We start from the raw sequence: 22,472 nt of genomic DNA, 5'->3' as shown, positions 1-22,472 counted from the left end.
TGCACATTGCAGCTTTCTGGCTGAAGTAATCAAATATGTTGACCCTTTCTACACCTAGACGTATATACGTGAGGCAAGTCACACAGAAGTGTTGTAAAGGTTTGGAATCCTAATGTGGCTTAGTCCCATGTTTTGTTCTTTGTTAAACTTCTCAAAAGGATGGAGCAGTTTGTGTGGGTTCATGCCTGATATAGGCAATGCGACAGGAAGCTAAGAACTGCGGAGAGGAGCAGCAGGACATGCAAAGGTGTTTTTTTATTAAAAACGAGAGGCTTAAGTACCGCGCAATGCGGGAAACTCGACATGCTTTTCGAGGAATGTTTTTGCAACTGCCGACTGTTGAAATTCAAAGAAAATAGCTTGGTTTTATTTTTTTCAGAAACCTAGAACAGAGAACTCGCACATTCGTAACTTCGTCCTTAGACCAGATATCATAAAATAACTGTTTTCTTGCGCAAGTTAATGCTTACGTCTTGTGAACGCATTCTTCCTGGCGCAAAGTGAAGCAGGGCAACAGAAAAAGAAATACACATCAAAGCGCCAACTCTTGATTAGTAGACGAAAACGAAAACTTCCACGTACGCGGACTGCAGAAAATGCGTGATGTAGAAACACAACATCCCTGCATGTGTATCTCGAAAAAGCACATTTCTGAAGAAAATAGCCTAATTGATGCGTCGCTAACACGAGTGGACCTCTTCTTTCTGATCGGAAACGCTGCAGAAATGGAGATTTTCGAAAAGTCACGTGCGCCTCAAGCTCAGCACGCTGGAGAGTCCGGATGAATGCGCGCTGGCTCCGCTGTTGTCGACTATACAGCTATGAGTTTTCTTTGACGGGCACAGGCAACGTCAAGTGTTTTCTTGCTGTTTTAGGGAAGTGAGTGAGGTGCAAGCAGCCTGAATTGTTCTCATATGCACTAATACTGGCTAATCGAGCTGCAAAGCAAGAAAAATCAATAAATCATCATTTTTTTACTTAGTTTGCTACTGGGAGTGCCGTAGCCAAGGGATATGTGTTTGGCTTCTTGAAATCGCAGCAAATGATTTTGCTCTTACCACAGCTCTGTTCGCGCTGAAATATTGCAGAAGGATGACCTTGGCGGAAGGAACAATTGGCGTTGTTCCTTGCCTAGTTTAAGGAGAAGTGCGAATATCAATTCGTTTGCGTCTTTTGGACCCAGCAATTTGAAGCGAGTCTCAAAGGGCATTTGCTGCGGAATTTGAGGCGCGTTTCAGACATTACAAACTGCGAGGAATGCAGACAAAGGCAAATTCGCAGTTTTGTTCTTGACCAACAAGGCAACTAATTGTTGGAAGTTTTATATGTATAAATAATGTCGAAAAGAGGGGGGGAATGTTAGGTACCTCGCCTGTATTATGGGAGAGCATGGCCTTGAAAATTCGCTTGCAATAACTGCTCGGGGTACATCTCAGAGGAGCTGGCGAAGCCAAGTACACAGTTCATTTTTTACAAGCAAGGTAAGCAAAGCCAAGTGGCAAAATTAGCGATCTAGGCTTCGAATTGGATCTTCTTGGAAAAATTGATCAAGCAGGAAGCTGCGGTAAGCGCGAATGGGCGTGCGCGTTCCACAGTGGCTGGTGTAAGCTTCACGCTAATACAAATAATGATGGTGGCGGCATCATTTATCATGCAAAAATAAAGACAGCACCTGTAAACGGAGGCATCAGGAGAACACCTGAAGTTATGATCAAGCGGATTGCGCCAGGTCCCAGGTATGGCCCATGGGCGGGGCCTGTCAGATCCTGTCAGGGGTTTTGTTCGCGTTGAAAATCGGCTGTCCACGATTCGCCTTTTCCACAACAATACAGCGTGTACGTTTCACCACCTTAGAAAACAGTGGTGGTGAGGCTTCTGTTGTTGCTCTGGTTGCTATTTAATACTTATTGTGATACACAGCCCGTTCACCTCCTATCTTTCCTCTTTTTTTTTTCTGCGGGATGTTTACGCCAGTTCAATAATCCTGAAATCCTTGACAAAGCTTCCGGAATATGCGCACTAGTAATACGCAACCGACAATGACAAAAGTTAAGTTAAAGCGTTGAAAAAAATCGAAAACTTTCCACGACGCCTGCGCATTTGCATTGTTGGCGTATGCTGGGCGCACCTCTCACAAAACGACGCCACCAGGGGAAATCGTGGTGCTGCAGGTTTCTGAAAAGGTCCATTCGCCGTTTCAGCTAGGCTTATTCAATGCCAACTATCCCAACCATGGCACTTGAGCAATATCTATTTTTCAACAAATTAAACAAATACATCTGTCTAAACATTAGCTTATCATTTCTTTCCCAAGAATATTTCGAGGGGAAAAACTTTCGCGCCCGTCAGGGGCATTTCAATTTCACGAAACGCTGGGAAACGAGATGCGAAAACAAAATTTGCCGAAAATCAACTGTTTCACGCCTTCCTTCAAACGTTGGGCTGTCTGAACACCGTGCTTTCGTTACGAAAGACTTTCGCAAAATAATTGTGTGATTTTTAACCCGTAAGACTGAGGCAAAAATGGGAAAATTATAGCGTTTTGGGGAAACTTTTCATACACGATGGTCTTGGAAGAAGACCTGGAATTGTTTTTAATGAGCCATCGCTAAAATGTGCTATCTTTGGGAATTTTATTTTCACGAATGTGTTGCCCACAGGCTTTAAAATACAAACGTGTTTTTGGAAAAAAAAAACGCTATTTTGGCTTTTTTTTATAGGTAGTGCAGACATAGGTAGTCCATGAAAAGATACGCGAAAAACCAGGTATAATTGTGAAGCATAAGAATTTTCGCCACGGAAAGTTTAATCGAAGTAGTGTGCGTTTTCAACGAAGACCCACTGTGGTTGCTTAGTGACTTTGGCGTTGCGCTGCTAAACACGAGGTCGCGGGATCAAATCCCAACCACGGCGGCCACATTTCGATGGGGGCGAAATGTAACACCCGTGTACTTAGATTTAGGTGCACGTTAATGAAACCCCACAAAAATTCCCCACTACGACATGCCTCATAAAAAATTGAATTCGAGTCCCACCATTGCAAAATATTGGTTCGTGCTTCGACTTTATCTCATAGCACGTTTGCAGGAAACTCTAACTATTTTCGCTGCGTAAACAATTGGCTGGTGTATCCACAGCATGTGCTTTCTGGTTCATTTTTTCTTTCATTTACTGTATTCTTTGCATAATAGGGCAAAAGCCTTAGGCAGCTGGTTGCGTGATGGCCTTGATAAAATGCGCCGTCTAGTAGAGTTGTACATAAAGAAAGACCACGTGAGCTTCTCCGTGCTGTGGTTGGTTCGCGGTCGACTGTGCAAAGGTCGGGCAGGCATGTAATGCAGGCGACCTTTGACAACCGATTCAACAAAGATATAAAATCTGGCTACCTAAGTCGCTTTTGAATGCTGTGGTCGAGTCCCGGTTGAAGTTGAAAATCAGTGCCGAGTAGTGGAGCACATCGGCGAAAGTAATAGAGACTAGAAGACTGGTGCCTTATATGCACAGTGTTAGCCTTAACATTAATCTGGTTACCAGAGAGCGGATTCCTGTAGCACATTCCCGATCTAAACAAGTTGGCACAGCTGTGCGTTCGAATCACTTATCCTCAGCACTGGAGGTGCCAGGCATGCGAAACGCTTTAGGCAATTTGCCATGGGCGTCATCTATGAAGTCCTCCTTGCCTGCAGCCAGTGCTGCATTGCAAGAACGACACCCGCCAAAAATATCCGGCTGAGCGAGCACGCTAACAGCATTGGTAAAGCAGAGGGTGCACGTTATCCTGCGCATCACAAGACCTGCCTATGCTTGCCTGATTTTCACCAACTAAGATTGTAGCGAAGGCCAGAGTTCAAATCGCGAGGCTATTATTTGAAGCGTTTCTTATAAGAAAGAAAGGGTCAGCTCGTGTGAGTTACACATCTCTCATGTTGCTTCCTCCAGAAATGTGCTTTCTCGAGAGGCACATAGCAAGGTGCTGTGTTTCACGTCACACGTTCTTTACACTGTGCGTTGGTAGTTTTGTTAGCCGTCTGATTATAAACAGTTGACGCTTCTTTCTCCTTATCTGTTCTACTGTTTCGTGTTCTACTTTGTGCCAGCAAGAGCACCTCCAAGAGGCATCCCTCCTGCGAGCCACAAGCGTTTTGTCAATAATGGGTGGCGCACATTGCTCATCTTCATATAGAAAAAGGCGCATTATAACACTGCGCACATTTTTCTCTTCGTCGTTGATGGCGAAATTTAGTTGTACGTAAAACATAGAAAGTAACCTCGAAATATCTGCAGCTGTAAGAAGGCTTCATACAGCGCTATTAGTTTCTCGCTTCTGGAAAACTATGCTTACGGATCCCTGTCTTTAAACTATCGCATGTGGCTTAATTGCTGTGTATGTCCTGATGCAGGGAATACGAGGAATTGATGGTCTGCCTGGGCCACCAGGATCAACGGTAAGCTTTCGCTTTCTCAGCGCCAAGAAGCCACTCGGTTCGGGGTAATAATTTTGAGGCGCTTTACTTCTTTTTTGCGAGCTTTGCAAAAAAACTCAAGCAAAGTGTACTGCCCCCCCCCCCGGCAAGCATCCCACATTCGCTAAAGCAAAAACACACACAAAAATAAAATCTAAAAAACACAAAATTTGACCTCATTGCATTTTCCCGATATTGACAGTCACCAATAAGAAATGCATTTTGATTATGTCCACTGGAAGATAATAAAGTTGACCGCTAAACTAGCACGTGTCTACTTTCGGGAAAATTTAACACCAAGAGTGCTTTTCTGTTTGCACTTTTTTGTCGTCCATGCTTTTTAATTTGCCTGGCTTTAAATCTAACCAAATCATAGCTAACGCAACATTGAGTCGTGCTAGAAAAAATTGGGCTTGCCCACACGGATGCAAGTCGGAAACTTAAACGACGCTTCAGGCATGAATCAAATGGCTCAACTTTTTTTCCTTCTAAGCTATAGCCAGACACTCATCCCCAGACTTTAATACTCACTCACAATAACATAAGGTCCTATGTAATATTTTCTTTGCATAAGTCCCATGTGCGGATGCAAGCGCGTGGGACTACTCATCACCCATAAACAATATAACAGCCAACGTTCAGGCAATGTATTCTTTTTCTGATCTGTGTGATTTATTTTGCAATTAACGCGCACGTCAAATTCTCCAGGGTGCTGTCGGGCGCCCAGGCCCACCAGGATTCCCGGGGTCTCCAGGAATAAAGGTGAGTTGAGTCTGTCCTGGTCGCTATGCGTCATTTTTAAAAATCCCCTCTCAAGGACAGCGACACGAGCAACCAATTCTGCTTTTTTGCGCAGTTTATTTTTGTGAAGCAGACGCGAACAATATTTGGGTCAATATGTTACTACAAAAATACTCGCAGCGTAGGCATAAAACGTATGCTCACACCACCAGGCGTTAAGGCTAGGCTGCTAGTCGCCGCACAATATGTCGCGTCAGGCAGTGCTGTGTTCAGCCAATTAGTGTTTGCTTTTCTTTCCCATTCAATAATGGCATTTGCCTTCTTCCGATGGCTCTGGATCTGTTTGTGCGCCACTATGGCGCAGATAAAAAGAGCAGGGTAGCTTATTCGTTTTCGCGATGTTCACTCAAATGCGACTGAACCCTAACATATGCAAAGGACTAGGAAATGTTGGTGGTTCCCACAGAAGTCGTTGGGCCACCGTCATCTTTACCATCCAAATCAAGCATTTTGTTGTGCCGTATACTGTAGCTCAAGGCCAACAGTGCTTCACTTTTCAACTAGAAGCTATCACGCTGTGAAATAACATCATGTATAACAGCAAGCTCCGTCGCTCGAGTTTTTCATTGCTTCAACATGGCTGAACTCTCCTAAGCATATCGCTGGGGTTCAAGCATACAAGGTCATGCACACGAAGATGCCATACTGCATGAGTGAAGTGCCGACAACTTGTGCCTTGGTCCTTCGCATCCCTGTTCTTGTATTTTTGAGCTAAAGCAGTAGAGATATTTAATTCTTCGGATAGTCTGCTTCCCATTACAAAAAGAAAAAAAAAACGACAGGTGATCTATGTTTCGCGGCGTTTCCAAATTATCAGCATTTCATCACATCCATTAAAAAACCTTCTAGGGAAGTGCCATCAAGAAGCCTTTGTGAACGACTGGTGTCAGACGAATATATGTGTTCTTTCTAGTTTAAACGACTATCGCTGCTTTGTGGAGACAGGAAGTGGTAAATTTATGAAAGGAGCTCAATTTCAGCGCCATCCAGCAGCAGTAATATTATTTGGGCCATGTGTTGCTGCATTCGCGATGGGACAGCAAGAAGACGGCCAAACGCATAATTAGTATGTTTCATGTCCAGGTATTTCAACTTCCAGGATAAACGTTGGAAAGCTTTCTGGAATAAAGGCCTCCCCTTTGCTTATATTAGAAGTTCTTTCATAACGACTATAATTGAAGTAGTAACATAGAGCGATCAAAACAAGAAAACAACGCGCTAAGTTACTACTTCAATTATGGACAACCAACTAGCCGAACAATAAACTCTTCATAACGTCACCAGATATCGTACAGCATTTGATCCTTACAACGATAAGTAGCGGGATTATAGTCATGGTTGACTAATGCTCATGTCGCACTTGTATTCCAGCGCCACTGCAGCGCGCACAGTGCGAGAACACGAGTGGAACCACGTCTTCGCCGACATTCAGGAGTTCAGAAATGAACTATGCGGATTCGACACAAAGAGAAAATTGGTCTAAGTGAACACGGTGTTTTTGAGGGACGCTCTCGTTTTTAAATACAGTTCACAAGTAGAGAGCACGACGAATCTCCGCTCGGGGAAGCGCCTCGTCCAACATGAACTCTCCCATCGGGAACCTGGCCATACGTAGCGTTAGGGAAAAAGGAAACAGATATTTCATCCCCTGTTCTTGAACAGCTTGCGTCACTCCTATTATGTGAGAAGTAACGGAATTACACACAAAAACACACCGATTAGCCTCTTCTGCCGAAAAGCTCTACCGGTTGCTGTCGTCATGAAAGCAAAAGCCATCACCATCTAGTTGAAAACTTCTGACTTGCCAACATGGCGGCATCAGAACTCGCAGAGCTTCGAGTCACATTACACTTTATTATTCACAAAGGCATACACAAATCGACCATTTTTGCAATTCGAAGACGACACTGCCGTGTTTACTGCCAGTCTTACAGGGCAGCCCGACTGATGGTGTTCGAAATTACAAAAGCCATACATCAGCTGACTAAGAAAGGACACAAAATTACTGTTCCGTGGCTACTATGTCACTGTGCCATTATGAGCAATGAACGCACCGATCAAGCTGCTCGGTTAGTTCCTTTACATGACCGCCGCCTATCAATCCTTCTTTCTAGAACAGGTGTCAAGGATGCTCCGCCTACTTATACGTCAATGCGCCACATCAGAGTAGAATGAACCGCATTTTGTGCACGCCAGATTATGCCCCCTGGAAGCCTTTGACTTCCACCAAAACCGGCCGGAAGAGACGTGCCCCTTTTGTGTATGCTACGCTATGCAATGGCTGACACCGCCGCACGTGGCGACTGCTGTGAAGAGGAAAACATTCATCATGCTCTATGCCAGGACCCGCAGTTCGGTGGGCAAATACAATCGCTTTCCGTCGTGCGCAACCAGTGGGACGACCAGCCTCTGTCGTAGGAAATAATTTTACATCATTCATCATCATCATCAGCAGCAGCAGCCTGGTTACCCCCACTGCAGGGCAAAGGCCTTTCCTATACATCTCCAACTACTCCGGTCATGTACTAATTGTGGCCATGTTGTCCCTGCAACTTCTTAATCTCATCCACCCACCTAACTTTCTGCCACCCCCTGCTACGCTTCCCTTCCCTTGGAATCCAGTCCGTGAACCTTAATGACCACCGGTTATCTTCCCTCCTCATTACGTGTCCTGCCCATGCCCATTTTTTTCTTGATTTCAACTAAGGTTTCATTAACTCGCGTTTGTTCCCTCTCCCAATCTGCTATTTTTTTATCCCTTAACGTTACACCTATAAATCTTCTTAACGTAGCTTGTTGCGTTTTCCCCAATTTCAATGGAGCCCTTTCGTAAGCCTCCAGGTTTCTGCCCCCTACGTGAGTACCGATAAGACACAGCTGTTATAAACTTTTCTTTTGAGGGATAATGGCGACGACTTGTCATGATCTGAGAATGCCAGCCAAACGCATCCCAGCACATTCTTATTATTCTGGTCATATCGAAAATCGGAGCCGCCGCAATAACGTTGTCATCTTTGGTCTAAAGGAAGAAAATGATGAAACTAATACATCCTTGGCAAAACATGTCACGGAGAGCATATTTAAAGAAAAGCTAGGCGTAGAGGTGCGATCACTCGAACGCATTCATCGCATTGGTAGAAAGACTAAGAACAAAGAACGACCAGTAATACTACGCTTGTATGACTTCTCTGAAAAAGCTGCCGTCCTTCGTAACTGTTTCAAACTGGAAACCAATACCATATCTATTTCTGAGGATTTTTCGCCAGCTGTTCGGGAAGTGCGAAAAAAATTGTGGCAGTCGTCGCAGGTTAATCGCGCGAAAGGTGAAAAGGTGAGCCTTCGGTTTGATAAATTGAAGATTGGCAACAGCTGGTACGCGTGGGACGGCGAGAAAAATAAAAGAACGGTGATTAAGCGTGCACACGTTGACGATGACGCTGTTCCGCCCGGAAATGATAAATGACCGCAAAACACAAGCACCTTGACACTATTGTGCCTTAATGCACGTAGCATTGTGAACAAAAGAGAAAAATTAGAAGAAATTGTCTTGTTGTACTCCCCTGACATCATGGTGATTACCGAAACCTGGCTGCACCCCGACATTCATGACTCTGAAGTAGCTCCAGTGGCTTATAGCCTCCTTCGCACAGACCGTGACGGTCGCGGTGGGGGCGTAGCCCTAGTAATAAAAAATAGCGTTTTATTTCACAAACACGAGGGCATACCTAGTCATGAAAGCATCTGGTGTACCGTCAACGTGTGCGGAATGTCTATTCTGATAGGTGGTGTGTACAGGCGTCCTAACGCTTCCGTCGAATACATGATGCAATTGCACGATTTCCTCCACACCAAGGTAAATGCCAGAACCAAGCTGATATTAACCGGCGATTTCAATCTGGCAGGAATAGACTGGGATAACCTAACGTTTGGGGCTAGGGAAAAGGAAAGCTGTGACCAACTGCTGAAAATAATGTTTAGCTTCTCATTATCGCAGCTAGTTAACCATCCAACAAGGCAGCAGGGAGGCGTCGCATCAGTGCTAGACCTGGCATTTGTCTCAAACACTTTCGAACCAGAAATTAGCATAGAAGATGGTATTTCTGATCACAAAATGATTTTGTTGACCTTTTCTGGGCTGACGTCACAGGCGGGTCACCAAGATCATCCTTACACTGATTTTAAAGATTATAGCAGAGCAGATGACGTCAGCATCATAGATTATTTAGAAACTGTGTTTGAGGATTTCACACTACTGCCTTCATATGATGTTAACGGATTGTGGGAGAAATTTAAGGGTGCCATAAAACATTGTGAAGAAAATTTTATCCCCACAATACGTAAACGAACAAATAGAAAAACACCCTGGATTACCCGCAGTATCATCCACTTGAAAAGAAAAGTGCAAAGGATGCGCAGGAAGAAACATAACCCAGGGGAAATCGCGCATCTTTCGGCTGCGTTGAAATTTGAATTAAAAAAGGCGAGAGATAACTTTTTCTCGAATACTCTGACGAACTTCATGCACAATCAGCCGCACAAATTCTGGCGCTATCTGTCAAAACCTGAAAACCCAATAGTAGAAATTGAAATCGCAGGTGTTCCTACCCATGATGCACACACTATTGCTAACGCTTTTAATGCCCATTTCCAATCCGTGTTCACACGCTCTCCCCGTCCAAGTGATGTTTCGTTTGGATCTGATCCAGCGATGCCTGACGTAGTTATAGCTGAGCCAGGCATACTGAACCTGCTCTTGAACATTGACACAAAGAAAACGCCCGGCCCCGATAATATTTCGAATACGTTTCTAAAAAGATTTGCTGCCCAACTGGCTCCGTTCTTACACAGGATTTTTGCGGCGTCTCTCCAAGCAGCTGCATTACCTTCAGACTGGCTCGTCGCAAAAGTAATCCCGATTCCCAAAGGTGGCAATAGGTTGCACATAGACACATACCGACCAATTTCTTTAACAAGCTGTTGTTGCAAATTAATGGAGCACATTATTAACAAATCCATTATTAGTTACTTAGAAAACAATAACCTGTTATACCCTAACCAGCATGGCTTCAGGAAGGGCCTTTCTACAGTGACACAGCTATTGGAAATTTCGCATGACTTTGCAGAGATAATTAATTCCGGACTACAAGGAGACGCCATATTCGTCGATTTCTCAAAAGCCTTCGATCGCGTGCCTCACTGTGAACTGATCGAAAAACTTAAACTTATTGGAATTGCATCTAACACTGTTGCGTGGATAGCATCTTACCTCTCACTCAGATCCCAATATGTATCAGTAAACAATAATGAGTCAGAGAGCCTTGAAGTCTTTTCTGGTGTGCCACAGGGGTCCGTGCTGGGGCCATTGCTCTTTCTTGTGTATGTCAACGACATCCCATCATGTGTTGAGCCTAACGTAACCGTACGTCTTTTTGCAGATGATTGTGTTGTCTACACAACTGTTTGGTCTGTGGATGATCAAATTAAACTAAACACCTCACTAAACAGCATTGCCGATTGGTGTGATAGGTGGGGAATGAAGTTAAACATCAGTAAAACAGCATGCATCACTTTTACACATAAAAAGGTACCTAATATGTTCACTTACAACATAAGAGGCACGGCTATAATAAGATCAGATACTGTAAAATATTTGGGTGTGACATTCTCAAGCTCGCTCAAATGGGACACTCATATTGACATCACATGTGCAAAGGCATTTAAGCAGCTCAATTTCTTACGTCGGAAATTGGCAACAGCACCATCCGATGTCAAATTAACTGCGTATAAAACCCTCGTTCAACCAATACTTGAGTATGCCAGCATTGTATGGTCCCCGCAGCAGTCTTACCTCATTGATAAACTTGATAGAATACAGCGCATGGCACTTCGTTTCATTTATTCCAGATACTCTCCATACGACAGCGTCACTGCTTTACGTGAACAAGCACATATCCCGACTCTAATATCAGGACGGCGTATCGCTGCCTTGAAGTTTCTTTTCCTTCTTTATCACGGGCACATAAATATTGATAAAACAAAGTACATTAGGCCACCCTTCCAACATTCCGAAAGAACAAATCACCGTAAGTGCATCAGGCAGTTTTCTGCGCGTTGCAACACATTTAAATATTCATTTTTTCCATCTGCAATTGAAGCCTGGAACCGTCTGCCGGAACCAATTGCACAAGTTGACTCCATTGAAGTATTTGCAACCAAGATACGTGCACTTTTTTATGATTAGGTCTGTTTCCGATTATGTACTGCTTCGCTACAACGTTGTGTTGCCCAACTGTGTTTTGGCCGTTTCCCGCCACATCTTAATTGTTCGTAGCTCTTACCACTTCCCTGCATTATATGCCTTGTACTAATTGCTTTCGTCTGTCGTTTTTTTTTCGCGTGTTATATCTTTCAATTGTAATAATTGGCGTGTTTCATTGCCTTCTACTTAATTGTTCGTAGCTCTTACCACTTCCCTGTATTATATGCCTTGTACTAATTGCTTTAGTCTGTCGTTTTTTTTTTTTTCGCGTGTTATATCATTCAAATGTAATAATTGGCGTGTTTCATTGCCTTCTATTTTGACCAACAATGTTTCGTTGTTTTGATTGTGACCCACTCCTGTATGAGCCTGTAAAAGGCTTACAGTATTGCTAAATAAATAAATAAATAAATATTGCTCTCATGGTCCGGATCGGCGGTGACTACTTGTCCTAAGTAGATGCATTCCCTTACCACTTCCAGTGTCTCGCTACCTATCGTAAACTGCTGTTCTCTTCCGAGACTGTTAAACTTTACTTTAGTTTTCTGGAGATTAATTTTTAGACCCACCCTTCTGCTTTGCCTCTCCAGGTCAGTGAGCATGCATTGCACTTGGTCCCCTGAGTGACTAAGCAAGGCAATATCAACAGCGAATCGCAAGTTACTTAGGTATCCTCCATTAACTTTTATCCCCAATTCTTCCCAATCCAGGTCTCGAATACCTCCTGTAAACACGCTTTGAATAGCGTCGTAGAGATCGTACCTCCCTGCCTGACGCCTTTCTTTATTTGATTTTTGTTGCTTTCCTTATGGGGGACTACGGTGGCTTTGGAGCTCCTGAAGACATCTTTCAGTATTTTTATATATCGCTCGTTTACACCCTGATTCCGCAATCCCTCAATGACTGCTGAGGTTTCGACTGAATCAAAAGCTTTCTTGTAATGAATGAAAGCTATAGATAACGGTTAGTCATATTCCGCACGTTTCTCTATTTGATAGTGTAAATATGGTTTATTGTTGAGTAGCCTTTACGGAATCATGCCTGGTCCTTCGGTTGACAGAAGTTTTAGGAGTTCCTGAATCTATTTGACTACAAGAAAGCGTTTGATTCTGTCGAAACGTCAGCAGTTATGGAGGCATTACGGAATCAGGGTGTAGAGCCATATGTAAAAATACTGAAAGATATGTATAGCGGCTCCACAGCCACCGTTATCCTCCATAAAGCAAGCAACAAAATCCCAATAAAGAAAGGCGACAGGCAGGGAGGTACGATATCTCCAATGCTATTCACAGCGCGTTTAGAGGAGGTATTCAGAGACCTGGATTGGGAAGAATTGCGGATAAACGTTAAGGGAGAATACCTTAGTAACTTGCGATTCGCTGATGATATTGCCTTGCTTAGTAACTCAGGGGACCAATTGCAATGCATGCTCACAGACCTGGAGAGGCAAAGCGGAAGATTGGGTCTAAAAATTAATCTGCAGAAAACTAAAGTAATGCTTAACAGTCTTGGAAGAGAACAGCAATTTACAATAGGCAGCGAAGCACTGGAAGTCGTAAGGGAATACATCTACTTAGGGCAGGAAGTGATGGCGGAGCCGGATCATGAGACGGAAATAATCAGAAGAACAAGAATGGGCTGGGGTTCGTTTGGCAGGCATTCTTAGATCATGAACAGCAGGTTGCCATTATTCCTCAAAAGAAAAGTATATAATAGCTGTGTCTTACCAGTACTCACCTACGGGGCACACACCCGGAGGCTTACGAAAAGGGTTCTACTCAAATTGAGGACGACGCAACGAGCTTTGGAAAGAAGAGTGATAGGTGTAACGTTAAGGGATAAGAAAAGAGCAGGTTGGCTGAGGGAACAAAGGCGAGTTTATGACATCTTAGTTGAAATCAAGAAAAAGAAATGGGCATGGGCAGGACATGTAATGAGGAGGGCAGATAACCGATGGTCATTAAGGGTTACGGACTGGATCCCAAGGGAACGGAAGCGTAGCAGGGGGTGGCAGAAAGTTAGGTGGGGGGATGAGATTAAGAAGTTTGCAGGCACGGCATGGCCACAATTTGTACATGACCGGGGTTGTTGGAGAAGTATTGGAGAGGCCTTTGCCCTGCAGTGGGCGTAACCAGGCTGATGATGATGATCATGATGATGATGAATCTATTTGCGATTACCTTAGTAAATACTTTGAATGCAACGGACAGTAAGCTGATCGGTCTATAATATTTGAAGTCTTTGGCGTCCCCTTTCTTATGAATTAGGATTATGTTAGCGTTCTTCCAAGATTCCGGTACGCTCGAAGTCATGCGGTAAGGAGTATAGAGGGTCGCCAGTTTTTCTAGAACATTCTGCCGTGCATCCTTCAACAAATTTGCTGTTACCTGATCCTCCCCAGCTGTATTCCCCCTATGCGTAGCTCTCAAGGCTTTCTTTACTTCTTCCGGCGTTACTTCTTGGATTTCAAATTCCTCTAGACTATTCTCTCTTCCATTATCTTCGTGGGTGCCACCGGTACTGTACAAATCTCTATAGAACTCCTCAGCCACTTGAACTATCTCATCTATATTAGTAAAGATATTGCCGGCTTTCTCTCTTGGCGCATACATCTGATGCTTGCCTATTCCTGGTTTCTTCTTCACTGGTTTTAGGCTTCCTACGTTCCTGAGAGCATTTTCAATTCTATCCGGACTATACTTCCTTGTGTCAGCAGTCTTACGCTTGTTGATTAACTTCGAAAGTTCTGCCAGTTCTATTCTAGCAGTATGGTTAGAGGCTTTCATACATCGGCGTTTCTTGATAAGATCTTTCGTCTCGTGCGATAGCTTACTGGCATCTTGTCTAACGGAGTTACCAGCGACTTCTATCGCGCACTCCTTAGTGATGCCCCTAAGATTGTCGTTCATATCTTCAACACTAATGTCGTCTTCCTGAGTTAAAGCCGAGTACCTGTTCTGAAGCTTGATCCGGAATTTCTGCATTTTACCTCTTACCACTGACCCATTCATCGGCTTCTTATGTACCAGTTTCTTCTGTTCCCTCCTCAAGTCTAGGCTAATTCGAGTTCATCATCCTATAGTCACTGCAGCGCACTTTGCCGAGCACGTCCACATCTTTTATGATGCCACGGTAAGTGCAGAGTATAAAGTTTATTTCATTTATTGCCTCACCATTCCCGCTTCTCCACGTCCACCTTCGGCTATACTGCTTGCGGAAGAAGGTATTCAAAATCCGCATATATTTCTGTTCTACAAACTCTAGTTATTACTCTCCCCTGCTATTCCTACAACCTATGCCATATCCCCCCCTCCCCCTGACTTGTCTCCAGCCTGCTTCCTGCCTACCCTGGCATTGAAGTCGCCCATCAGTATAGCGCATTTTGTTTTTACTTTACCCATCGCAGATTCCACGTCTTCATAGAAGCTTTCGACTTCCTGGTCATCATGACTGGATGTACGGGCGTAGACCTGTGCGACCTTCAATTTATACCTCTTATTAAGTTTTACTACAAGACCTGCCACCTTCTCGTTAATGGTATAGAATACCTCTATGTTACTGGCTATATCCTTATTAATCAGGAATCCGACTCATAGTTCTCGTCTCTCCGCTAAGCCCCGGTAGCAAAGGAGGGGTCCGCTTTTAGGTACTGTTTATGCTTCTTTTGTCCTCCTAACTTCACTGAGCCCTATTATATCCCATTCACTGCCCTCTAGTTTCTCCAACAGCACTGCTAGACTCGCCTCACTAGATAACGTTCTAGCGTTAAACGTTGCCAGGTTAAGATTCCAATGGCGGCCTGTCCGGAAGCAGGGACTCTTAGCGACCTCTGCTGCGTCGCAGGTCAGACCGCTGCCGTGGTCAGTTGCTTCGGAGCTGCTGGGGTCTGAGGGCTGGAGTTTGATTGTTGTATTTATATAGGAGGTTGTGGCCAATACTGCACCAGGGTGGCCAATCGTTCTCTGGTGAGGGAGTGCGTTACCAGTTCTGGTCTCCGGGATCAGGCCGCACTCCTGGCCTGTTTACGCAATTTTATGAACACGCGGAGTTATCTTTTTTTATCTGGTGGAAACTTGCACGGCACCGGGATTAGAACTATGGTCCTCTTGAACGCGATACGGATGCTCTACCTCTGCGCCATCGCTGCCTCTACAATATAGACGGGACTTTAAGACGCAGCAAAACGCCGTGCAAGCTCTAGTCTGCTGCTTGTGGTATACAGGCCGGTGTGAACCGCTGGATGTAATTGGTACGCCTTTTCTGTTAGCTGTTCCAGTTTTTTTTTTCTGTGCCCTCTTTCGAACGTATGTATTCCACACCCCAGTGCAGGGTAGCAAACCTGAAGCTCGCCTCAGGTTAACATCCCTGCCTTTTCATTCTCTCTCTCTGTTTCCCATAGCGAATGCTCCTTGGACGCAGACATAACGGTCCGAAAGCAGTGTCTCTCGCTACGTCACGAACCGAATTCTCTGTGTTTAAAATGTTTCTCAAACTAGTACTGTGAGAATGGACGCCATAGTGTATTGCATGGGTTGTACCACGGCTTCGGTGTTGGCATCTACTTCTTTTATCATCGCGAATGTCTTCATAAGCGAAAGGACGAGAAACTACTTAAAATTGCTGTGCACGCTGGCACTGAACATTCATCCAAATTTTTTTTTTGGAGGTACGCGATACAGAGGTTGTCCGGACTACCATGCCCCAAGATTTAACATACGCGCATTCCACGTAGCTGGAAAGAACCGAAGCAATGTTGTTTGCCATCGCTTTGAGATATCCAGATAATCTTTTGCATTCCGCGCCATTACATAATAATTTTAAATAATTATTGCGCTTCTCAAATATAATAATTAGGTGAATAATGTCAATGAGAAAATTGTAGAGTAACATGAAAAGCTACCGATAGAGCTTTCTGTTGCTCAATACATGCGGCATAAATGTTTTTATGAGCTGAAAGAAGTACGCGAATACACGCGAAGTGCCTCGAGCGGGCAGTCGCGCGGCAGTTTTGCGTGTTTCTACGAGTGACTTTCGCTCTCGGCAGAACAATTGGATGTGCGACCGGGTGTCGACACTACTCCAATGCATAATTACAAGCTAATGTACAAATATTCAGAGGAATAAGAATGGGCTGCGGTGCATCTGGCAGGCATTCTCAGATCATGAACAGCAGTTTGTCATTATCCCTCGACAGAAAAGTGTATAACAGATGTGTCTTCCAGTACTCACGTACGCGGCCGAAACCTGGAGGCTTGCGAAAACGGTTCTGCTTAAACTGAGGACGATGCAACGAGCTATGGAAAGAAGAATGACGGGTGTAACATTAAGGGATAAGAAAAGAGCAGGTTGGGTTTGGGAACAAACGCGAGTTAATGACGTCTTAGTTAGAATCAAGGAAAATAAATGGGCATGGGCAGGACTTGTAATGAGGAGGGAAGATAACCGATGGTCATTAAGGGTTACAGACTGGGTTCACAGGGAAGGGAACCGTAGCAGGGGGTGGCAGAAAGTTAGGTGGGCGGATGAGATTAAGAAGCATGCAGGGACGACATGTCCACAATTAGTACATGACCGGGGTAGTTGGAGAAGTATGGGAGAAACCTTTGCCCTGCAGTGGGCGTAACCAGGCTGATGATGATGATGAATGTGCAATTTTGTTCGAAGCCATTCTTCGCTGCATAAGTACGCAGCTCCATTTTCGCTGCCTGACGAAATGCTCACCACGTTTCTCGACGATGTGTGATCGGCGCAAGCGCTTTCGTGGTGACAACGGGAAGGTGAAGGCACAATAACACTAATGACATCACGACGACAAGGATGACTTGTCGACTCCGATAATATTGCTGCACGCAATATTTTATTGCGTGCAGCAATATTATCGTATTTTATTGTTTTAGCAAGGCGCAAGGGCGTCATCACTCGAGAAAAGAGGAGGAAGAATGAACTGGGCTCGCGTTGTTAATTTAACCGGTCAGCGCTGCAACCGCTGTAGTAAATATAACCTCAAAATAGTTGCTCGTCCTACTGACTCGTCCTTCGCGTAACATTGTGGTGGAGGTGGAACATTCCCCGAGCTCCGAAGCGGCCGCACCATTCCCTTCTCATCCATGGCTCCCGATGGAACAACCCCGTCGCCACCTACACCTGCGGCGTCAACCACAATGTACCTTACGGCTCCTAGTCTCCGTGATTCTGGGACATTCTCCACCCACAATGGCGTTGGCGTCGACGGCTGGCTCAGGATATAGAGCATATTAGCCAAAGGCACCAATGGTGCCCTACCATAATACTTGCCAATGTAATCTTTTATCTGGACGGGACACCGCGTGTCTGGTTTCACACCCATGAGGTCGAGCTCTCCAGCTGGGAAATTTTCAAAGAGAGCCTTCGCGACCTATTCGGCAGCCCGTCAGGCCGCGAACAGGCTGCGCGAGAAGAGCTTGCCACCCGTGTCCAATCGTCGACCGAATCGTGTGTCTCCTACATACAGGAAGTGCTCGCGCTTTGCCGGAAAGTCGACGAGCACATGACCGAGGTTGACAAGGTGGGCCATATCCTAAAAGGCATCGGGGACAGTGCCTTCAATTTGCTTGTCTATAACGACGTCTCTACCGTCGACGCCATAGTCAAAGAATGCCGAAGCTTCAAGGTAGCGAAAAGCCACCGCGTCGTCCCATAGTTTGCCCGGCTCCCGAACACTCCTGCACGTCCTCTTGCTGCGCTCTTACGACCACACGGCCATTTCAAGAGAACATCACTCGTATCGTTCGCCGTGAGATTGAACCGGCGAGTCGGGCCCCCCTTCATGCACGACCCCTTACCCCTTGACGGTAACTCTGACCAAGCACCCCCAATATTTCCGCTATTCAAGCAGTTGTGCGGCAAGAAATTGTCCACCTTGGCATCTCTACCACCTGCTCTGTCTCCCGCCCTGATTCGGCACTCGTTCCTGTGTCCACAACCTGTAATGACCAGTATTTCGCTGCCAGAACACGCAATCCTGCTCAATGGCGAACCCCAGACGAGAAACCGATCTGCTTCCGCTGCCACCGCGTTGGTCTGCTATCCCGCCACTGCCGCACCACCTGGATGCCGTCCTACTGGAGCTTATTCCCTGCTCCTCGCCCATACGCCGACGCTCGTCGTTATTCACCTCGCCATCTGTGCCCTACTACCTATGCCACTAAGAGCCGCTCCTTCGTGCGATCGCCGTCGCCTCAATGCCGTCGCTTCCCGTCAAGCCAACCTCGCCACTTTTCCTCGTCAAACCGACGGTCGGCAAACTAGGCCATGCAGCTCTTAAAGGTAGTGCTGCATTACGTGCGTCCTGTCCAAATCCTCCGTTGACGCTCCTCAAAACACGAACCTCATTGAAGCAGACGCAGATGGTGTTCCGTTGACGGCATTATTGATACTGGAGACCAGGTGTCCATAATGAGCGCTGACCTATGTCGTCGCCTGAAAAAACCTCTTACGCCTGCCATCTCAAACCTTACTGTTGCGTCAGGGGTATGTACACTGCTCGCATGGAAATATCCGGCCGCCAAGTTCCACTCCTGTTCACCATGCTGACCAGTTGCCCTCATGACCTAATCTGCGGGCTCGACTTTCTGAGGACGCATTCTGACCACATCGACTGTTCCACCAGTACGCTGTGCCTCGAGCTTCCTCTTCTTCCAGACGTTCGCCCCGAACAACCGAACACCCTCTGCACTACAGCATTTGTTCGCTTACCTCCGAAGGCCCTAACCTTCGTCGAATTGGCCTCAGCGGCAACCGTGCCTCATGGCGACTATGTCGTCGCACCTATTCGTGATTTCCTCCTGGCGTGTGACATCTCGTGCCACAGTCCGTCGTAATCCTTGCCGCAAACCGGATGTGTCTCCCCGTTATCAATTTTCGATTGACGAAGCAAGTGTTACCTGAAGGCATGGCGCTGGCCACGCTCCAGTCAGTGACAGACGACAACGTCACTGCTTTTGCAGCCGACGCGTCTCCGGATCCGCCTGATTACACGCAGGATGCCTTGAACCTCGACAGCCCATTACGTTCCATGGTCGCTGTGGACCTCGCACCTGACCAAGCAGCCGCCCTACATCACCTTTTGATTTCCTACCATGAAATATTTGACACTAACAATCGACCACTTGATCAGACGTCCCGTGTTTAGGATCAGATCAACACCGGTGATGCTGTTCCCATTCACCGCCGACCATATTGCGTGCCTACGTCAGAGCGGCAAGTTATCCAGTAGGAAGTAAACAAGACGCTCGCCAGATGCACTGCTGAGCCCTCGTTGAGTCCTTGGGCATCACCGGTCGTGCTCGTCAAAAAGAAAGATGACATGTGGCCTTTCTGCGTTGATTACCGCCACCTAAGCCGAATCACTAAAAAAGGACGTCTACCCTTTACCACGAATCGACGACGCCCTTCACTGTCTCTACCGGGCCAAATGCTTTTCGTCAGTCGACCTTCAATCCGGTCATTGGCAGATTTCCGTCGATGATCAAGACCAAGAAAAGACCGCTTTCGTCATTCTAGATGGCCTCTACCAATTCAAGGTTATGCCGTTCGCTTATGCAATGCCCCCGCCACGTTCGAACGAATGATGGACTCTCTGCTTCAAGGTTTCAAATGGTGAACTTGCCTTCATTACTTCGACGATGTCCTTCTGTTTCCTCGTACATTTGAGACGCACCTTGAGCACGTCATAGCTATCATTGACGTTTTCGGCAAGGCTGGGCTCCAAATAAATTCATCGAAGTGCCCCTTCGAGCGCCGACAGATTACAGTGCTAGGCCATTTCTTCGATGCTTCCGCAGTACAAGCCGACCCGGAGAAGGTTCGAGCAGTAACGGCTTTTCCTGTCCCTCTGTCTGTCAAAGACGTCCGGAGTTTTATGGGGCTCTCCTCTTCTTTCAGACGGTTCGCGAAAGATTTTGCAGCAATCGCTCCACCACTCACTGAACTTCTGAAGAAAGACGTGCCTTTTACGTGGAGTCCCTCTCAGGCTGGCGCATTCTCACACCTTATCAGGATTCTCACCAATCCACCTGTCTTGGCCAACTTGGACCCGTCCGCACCCACAGAGGCCCGACCCCGGGGCAGTGGCTATGGGATCAGCACCGTCGTATCGCAGCGCCAACACGGACACGACTGCGTCCTAGTCTGCGCTTGCCGGCTCCTGACAACTGCAAAGCGCAACTATTCGATTACCGAGCGCCAATGTCTTGCTCTAGTCTGGGCTGTTTCAAAGCTCCGCCCATATATATATATATATATGGCAAAACCTTAATTCTCAGTAATCACAGACCATCATGCGCTCTGTTGGCTTTCGTCACTCAAGGATCCTACTGGCTGGCTCAGTTGCCGGGCCCTCCGACCACAAGAATATTCCTAGACAGTGACTTACATGTCGGCACGCCAACACCACGACGCAGATTGCCTCTCTCGCTAGCCAGACGAAGACGTGGCCTCTACGTCTGATACTCACACCGACGCCTGTGTTCTCTCTGTTTTTCCACTGCACAATGTCACCGAGCAGCAGCGCCGTGACCCGTCCTTGCGTATCATCATCGACCGCCTGGAAACGTCACTTGCCGACAGTTCCCATCGCTCATTCACACTTCAAGACGTTCACCCCGATGGCCGTGCATTACTCCTTGTGATCCCTAAACACTTTCTCTCGGCTGTTCTCCACGAAAGTCACGACCTCCCCAGTGCCGGTCATATCGCTGTGTCACGTACCTACGACAGGATCTGCCGACGCTTCTTTTGGCCAGGGCTTTCTCGCTCCGTTGAACGATACGTAGCTGCGTGTGAGAAATGCCAGCGACGCAAGACATCATCAACGCTCCCTGCTGGGCACCTTCAACCACTCGACATTCCCGCAGAACCATTCTTTCGGGTTGGTTTTCTACCTCTGAGAACAGGTAGCAAGGTAGAACAGGATCGCTGTGGCCACGGATTACGCCACGTGCTACGCCATCACCCGAGCGCTTCCTACAAGCTGCGCCACAGATCTCGCCGATTTTCTTCTACGCGACGCGATGTTATTACGCTGAGGTGAGCCCCAATTTCTCACAGACCGCGATTGGACATCATTCCTATCAAAAGTTATCCCGGATATCCAGCAGTCCTGTGCCTCGAGGCACAGGCTATCCACGTCTTACTATCCGCAATAAATGGCCTCACGGAGAGTGTCAATCACACTCTCACAGACAAGCTGGCGAAATATGTCTCTTCAGATCACACCGATTGGGACCTCGCTCTACCATTTGTCACATTTGCTTATAATTCCTCGCGCCACGACACACCCGGCTATTCCCCATTTTTCTTTCTCTTCAGCCGAGAACAAGATCTACCCCTCGCCGCAACCCTCCATGTTTGCGCGGCCCCGACCAGTGTATAGGACTTGACGCCATCCCCCGCGGCGCCCACGCAAGGCAAATTGCCCGTGACCGCCTTCTGAAATCTTGAGAGAGTCAAAAGCGCTCGTACGACTGGTGACACCGAGACGCACACTTCCCGCTTGGTCCTTTGATGCTTCTATGGTCTCTGTCGCATGAGATCAGCCTGTCAGAAGAGCTAATGTCCATACACAGGTCCATGCCGAGTGTTTCGTGCCGTGACTCCCGTCACCTACCAGATCATCCCTGATGCCCCATCTGCTTCCCACTCCAGTGATATTGTGCACGTTACACGACTGAAGCAGTATCACCCTCCCAGTGATGGCATTTAGACGCTCCGGGGCGTCGCTTCCACCGCCGGGGGATCATGCTACACGGGTGTGGTATTTGATTGTTTGAACGAGGTGCGTGGCCACCATCACTCGAGAAAAGAGGATTAAGAACGAACTGTGCTCGCGCTTTGAATCTAACCGGTCAGCACTGCAACCACTGTTGTAAATATAAGCTGTAAATAGTTGCCCGTCTTACTGAGTCGTCCTT

The 22,472-nt window shown here is 46.4% G+C and overlaps 1 protein-coding gene across 1 annotated transcript in view; it reads left to right on the top strand.

The window, feature by feature from the left end:
• The window catches only part of LOC139059024 (collagen alpha-1(II) chain-like), a 1,291,347-nt gene that overhangs the window by 605,755 nt on the left and 663,120 nt on the right, over positions 1-22,472 (top strand). The window contains exons 16-17 of the mRNA XM_070536814.1: positions 4,401-4,445; positions 5,172-5,225. Of these exons, the coding sequence (XP_070392915.1) occupies positions 4,401-4,445; positions 5,172-5,225 (99 nt within the window). The remainder of the gene's footprint in view (positions 1-4,400; positions 4,446-5,171; positions 5,226-22,472) is intronic.

The sequence above is a fragment of the Dermacentor albipictus genome, chromosome 4 (assembly GCF_038994185.2).
Source record: "Dermacentor albipictus isolate Rhodes 1998 colony chromosome 4, USDA_Dalb.pri_finalv2, whole genome shotgun sequence".
Classification (NCBI taxonomy): Eukaryota; Metazoa; Arthropoda; class Arachnida; order Ixodida; family Ixodidae; genus Dermacentor; species Dermacentor albipictus.
The sequence above is the reverse complement of the archived record's forward strand: the minus strand, read 5'-3'. Positions and strand labels throughout refer to the sequence as shown.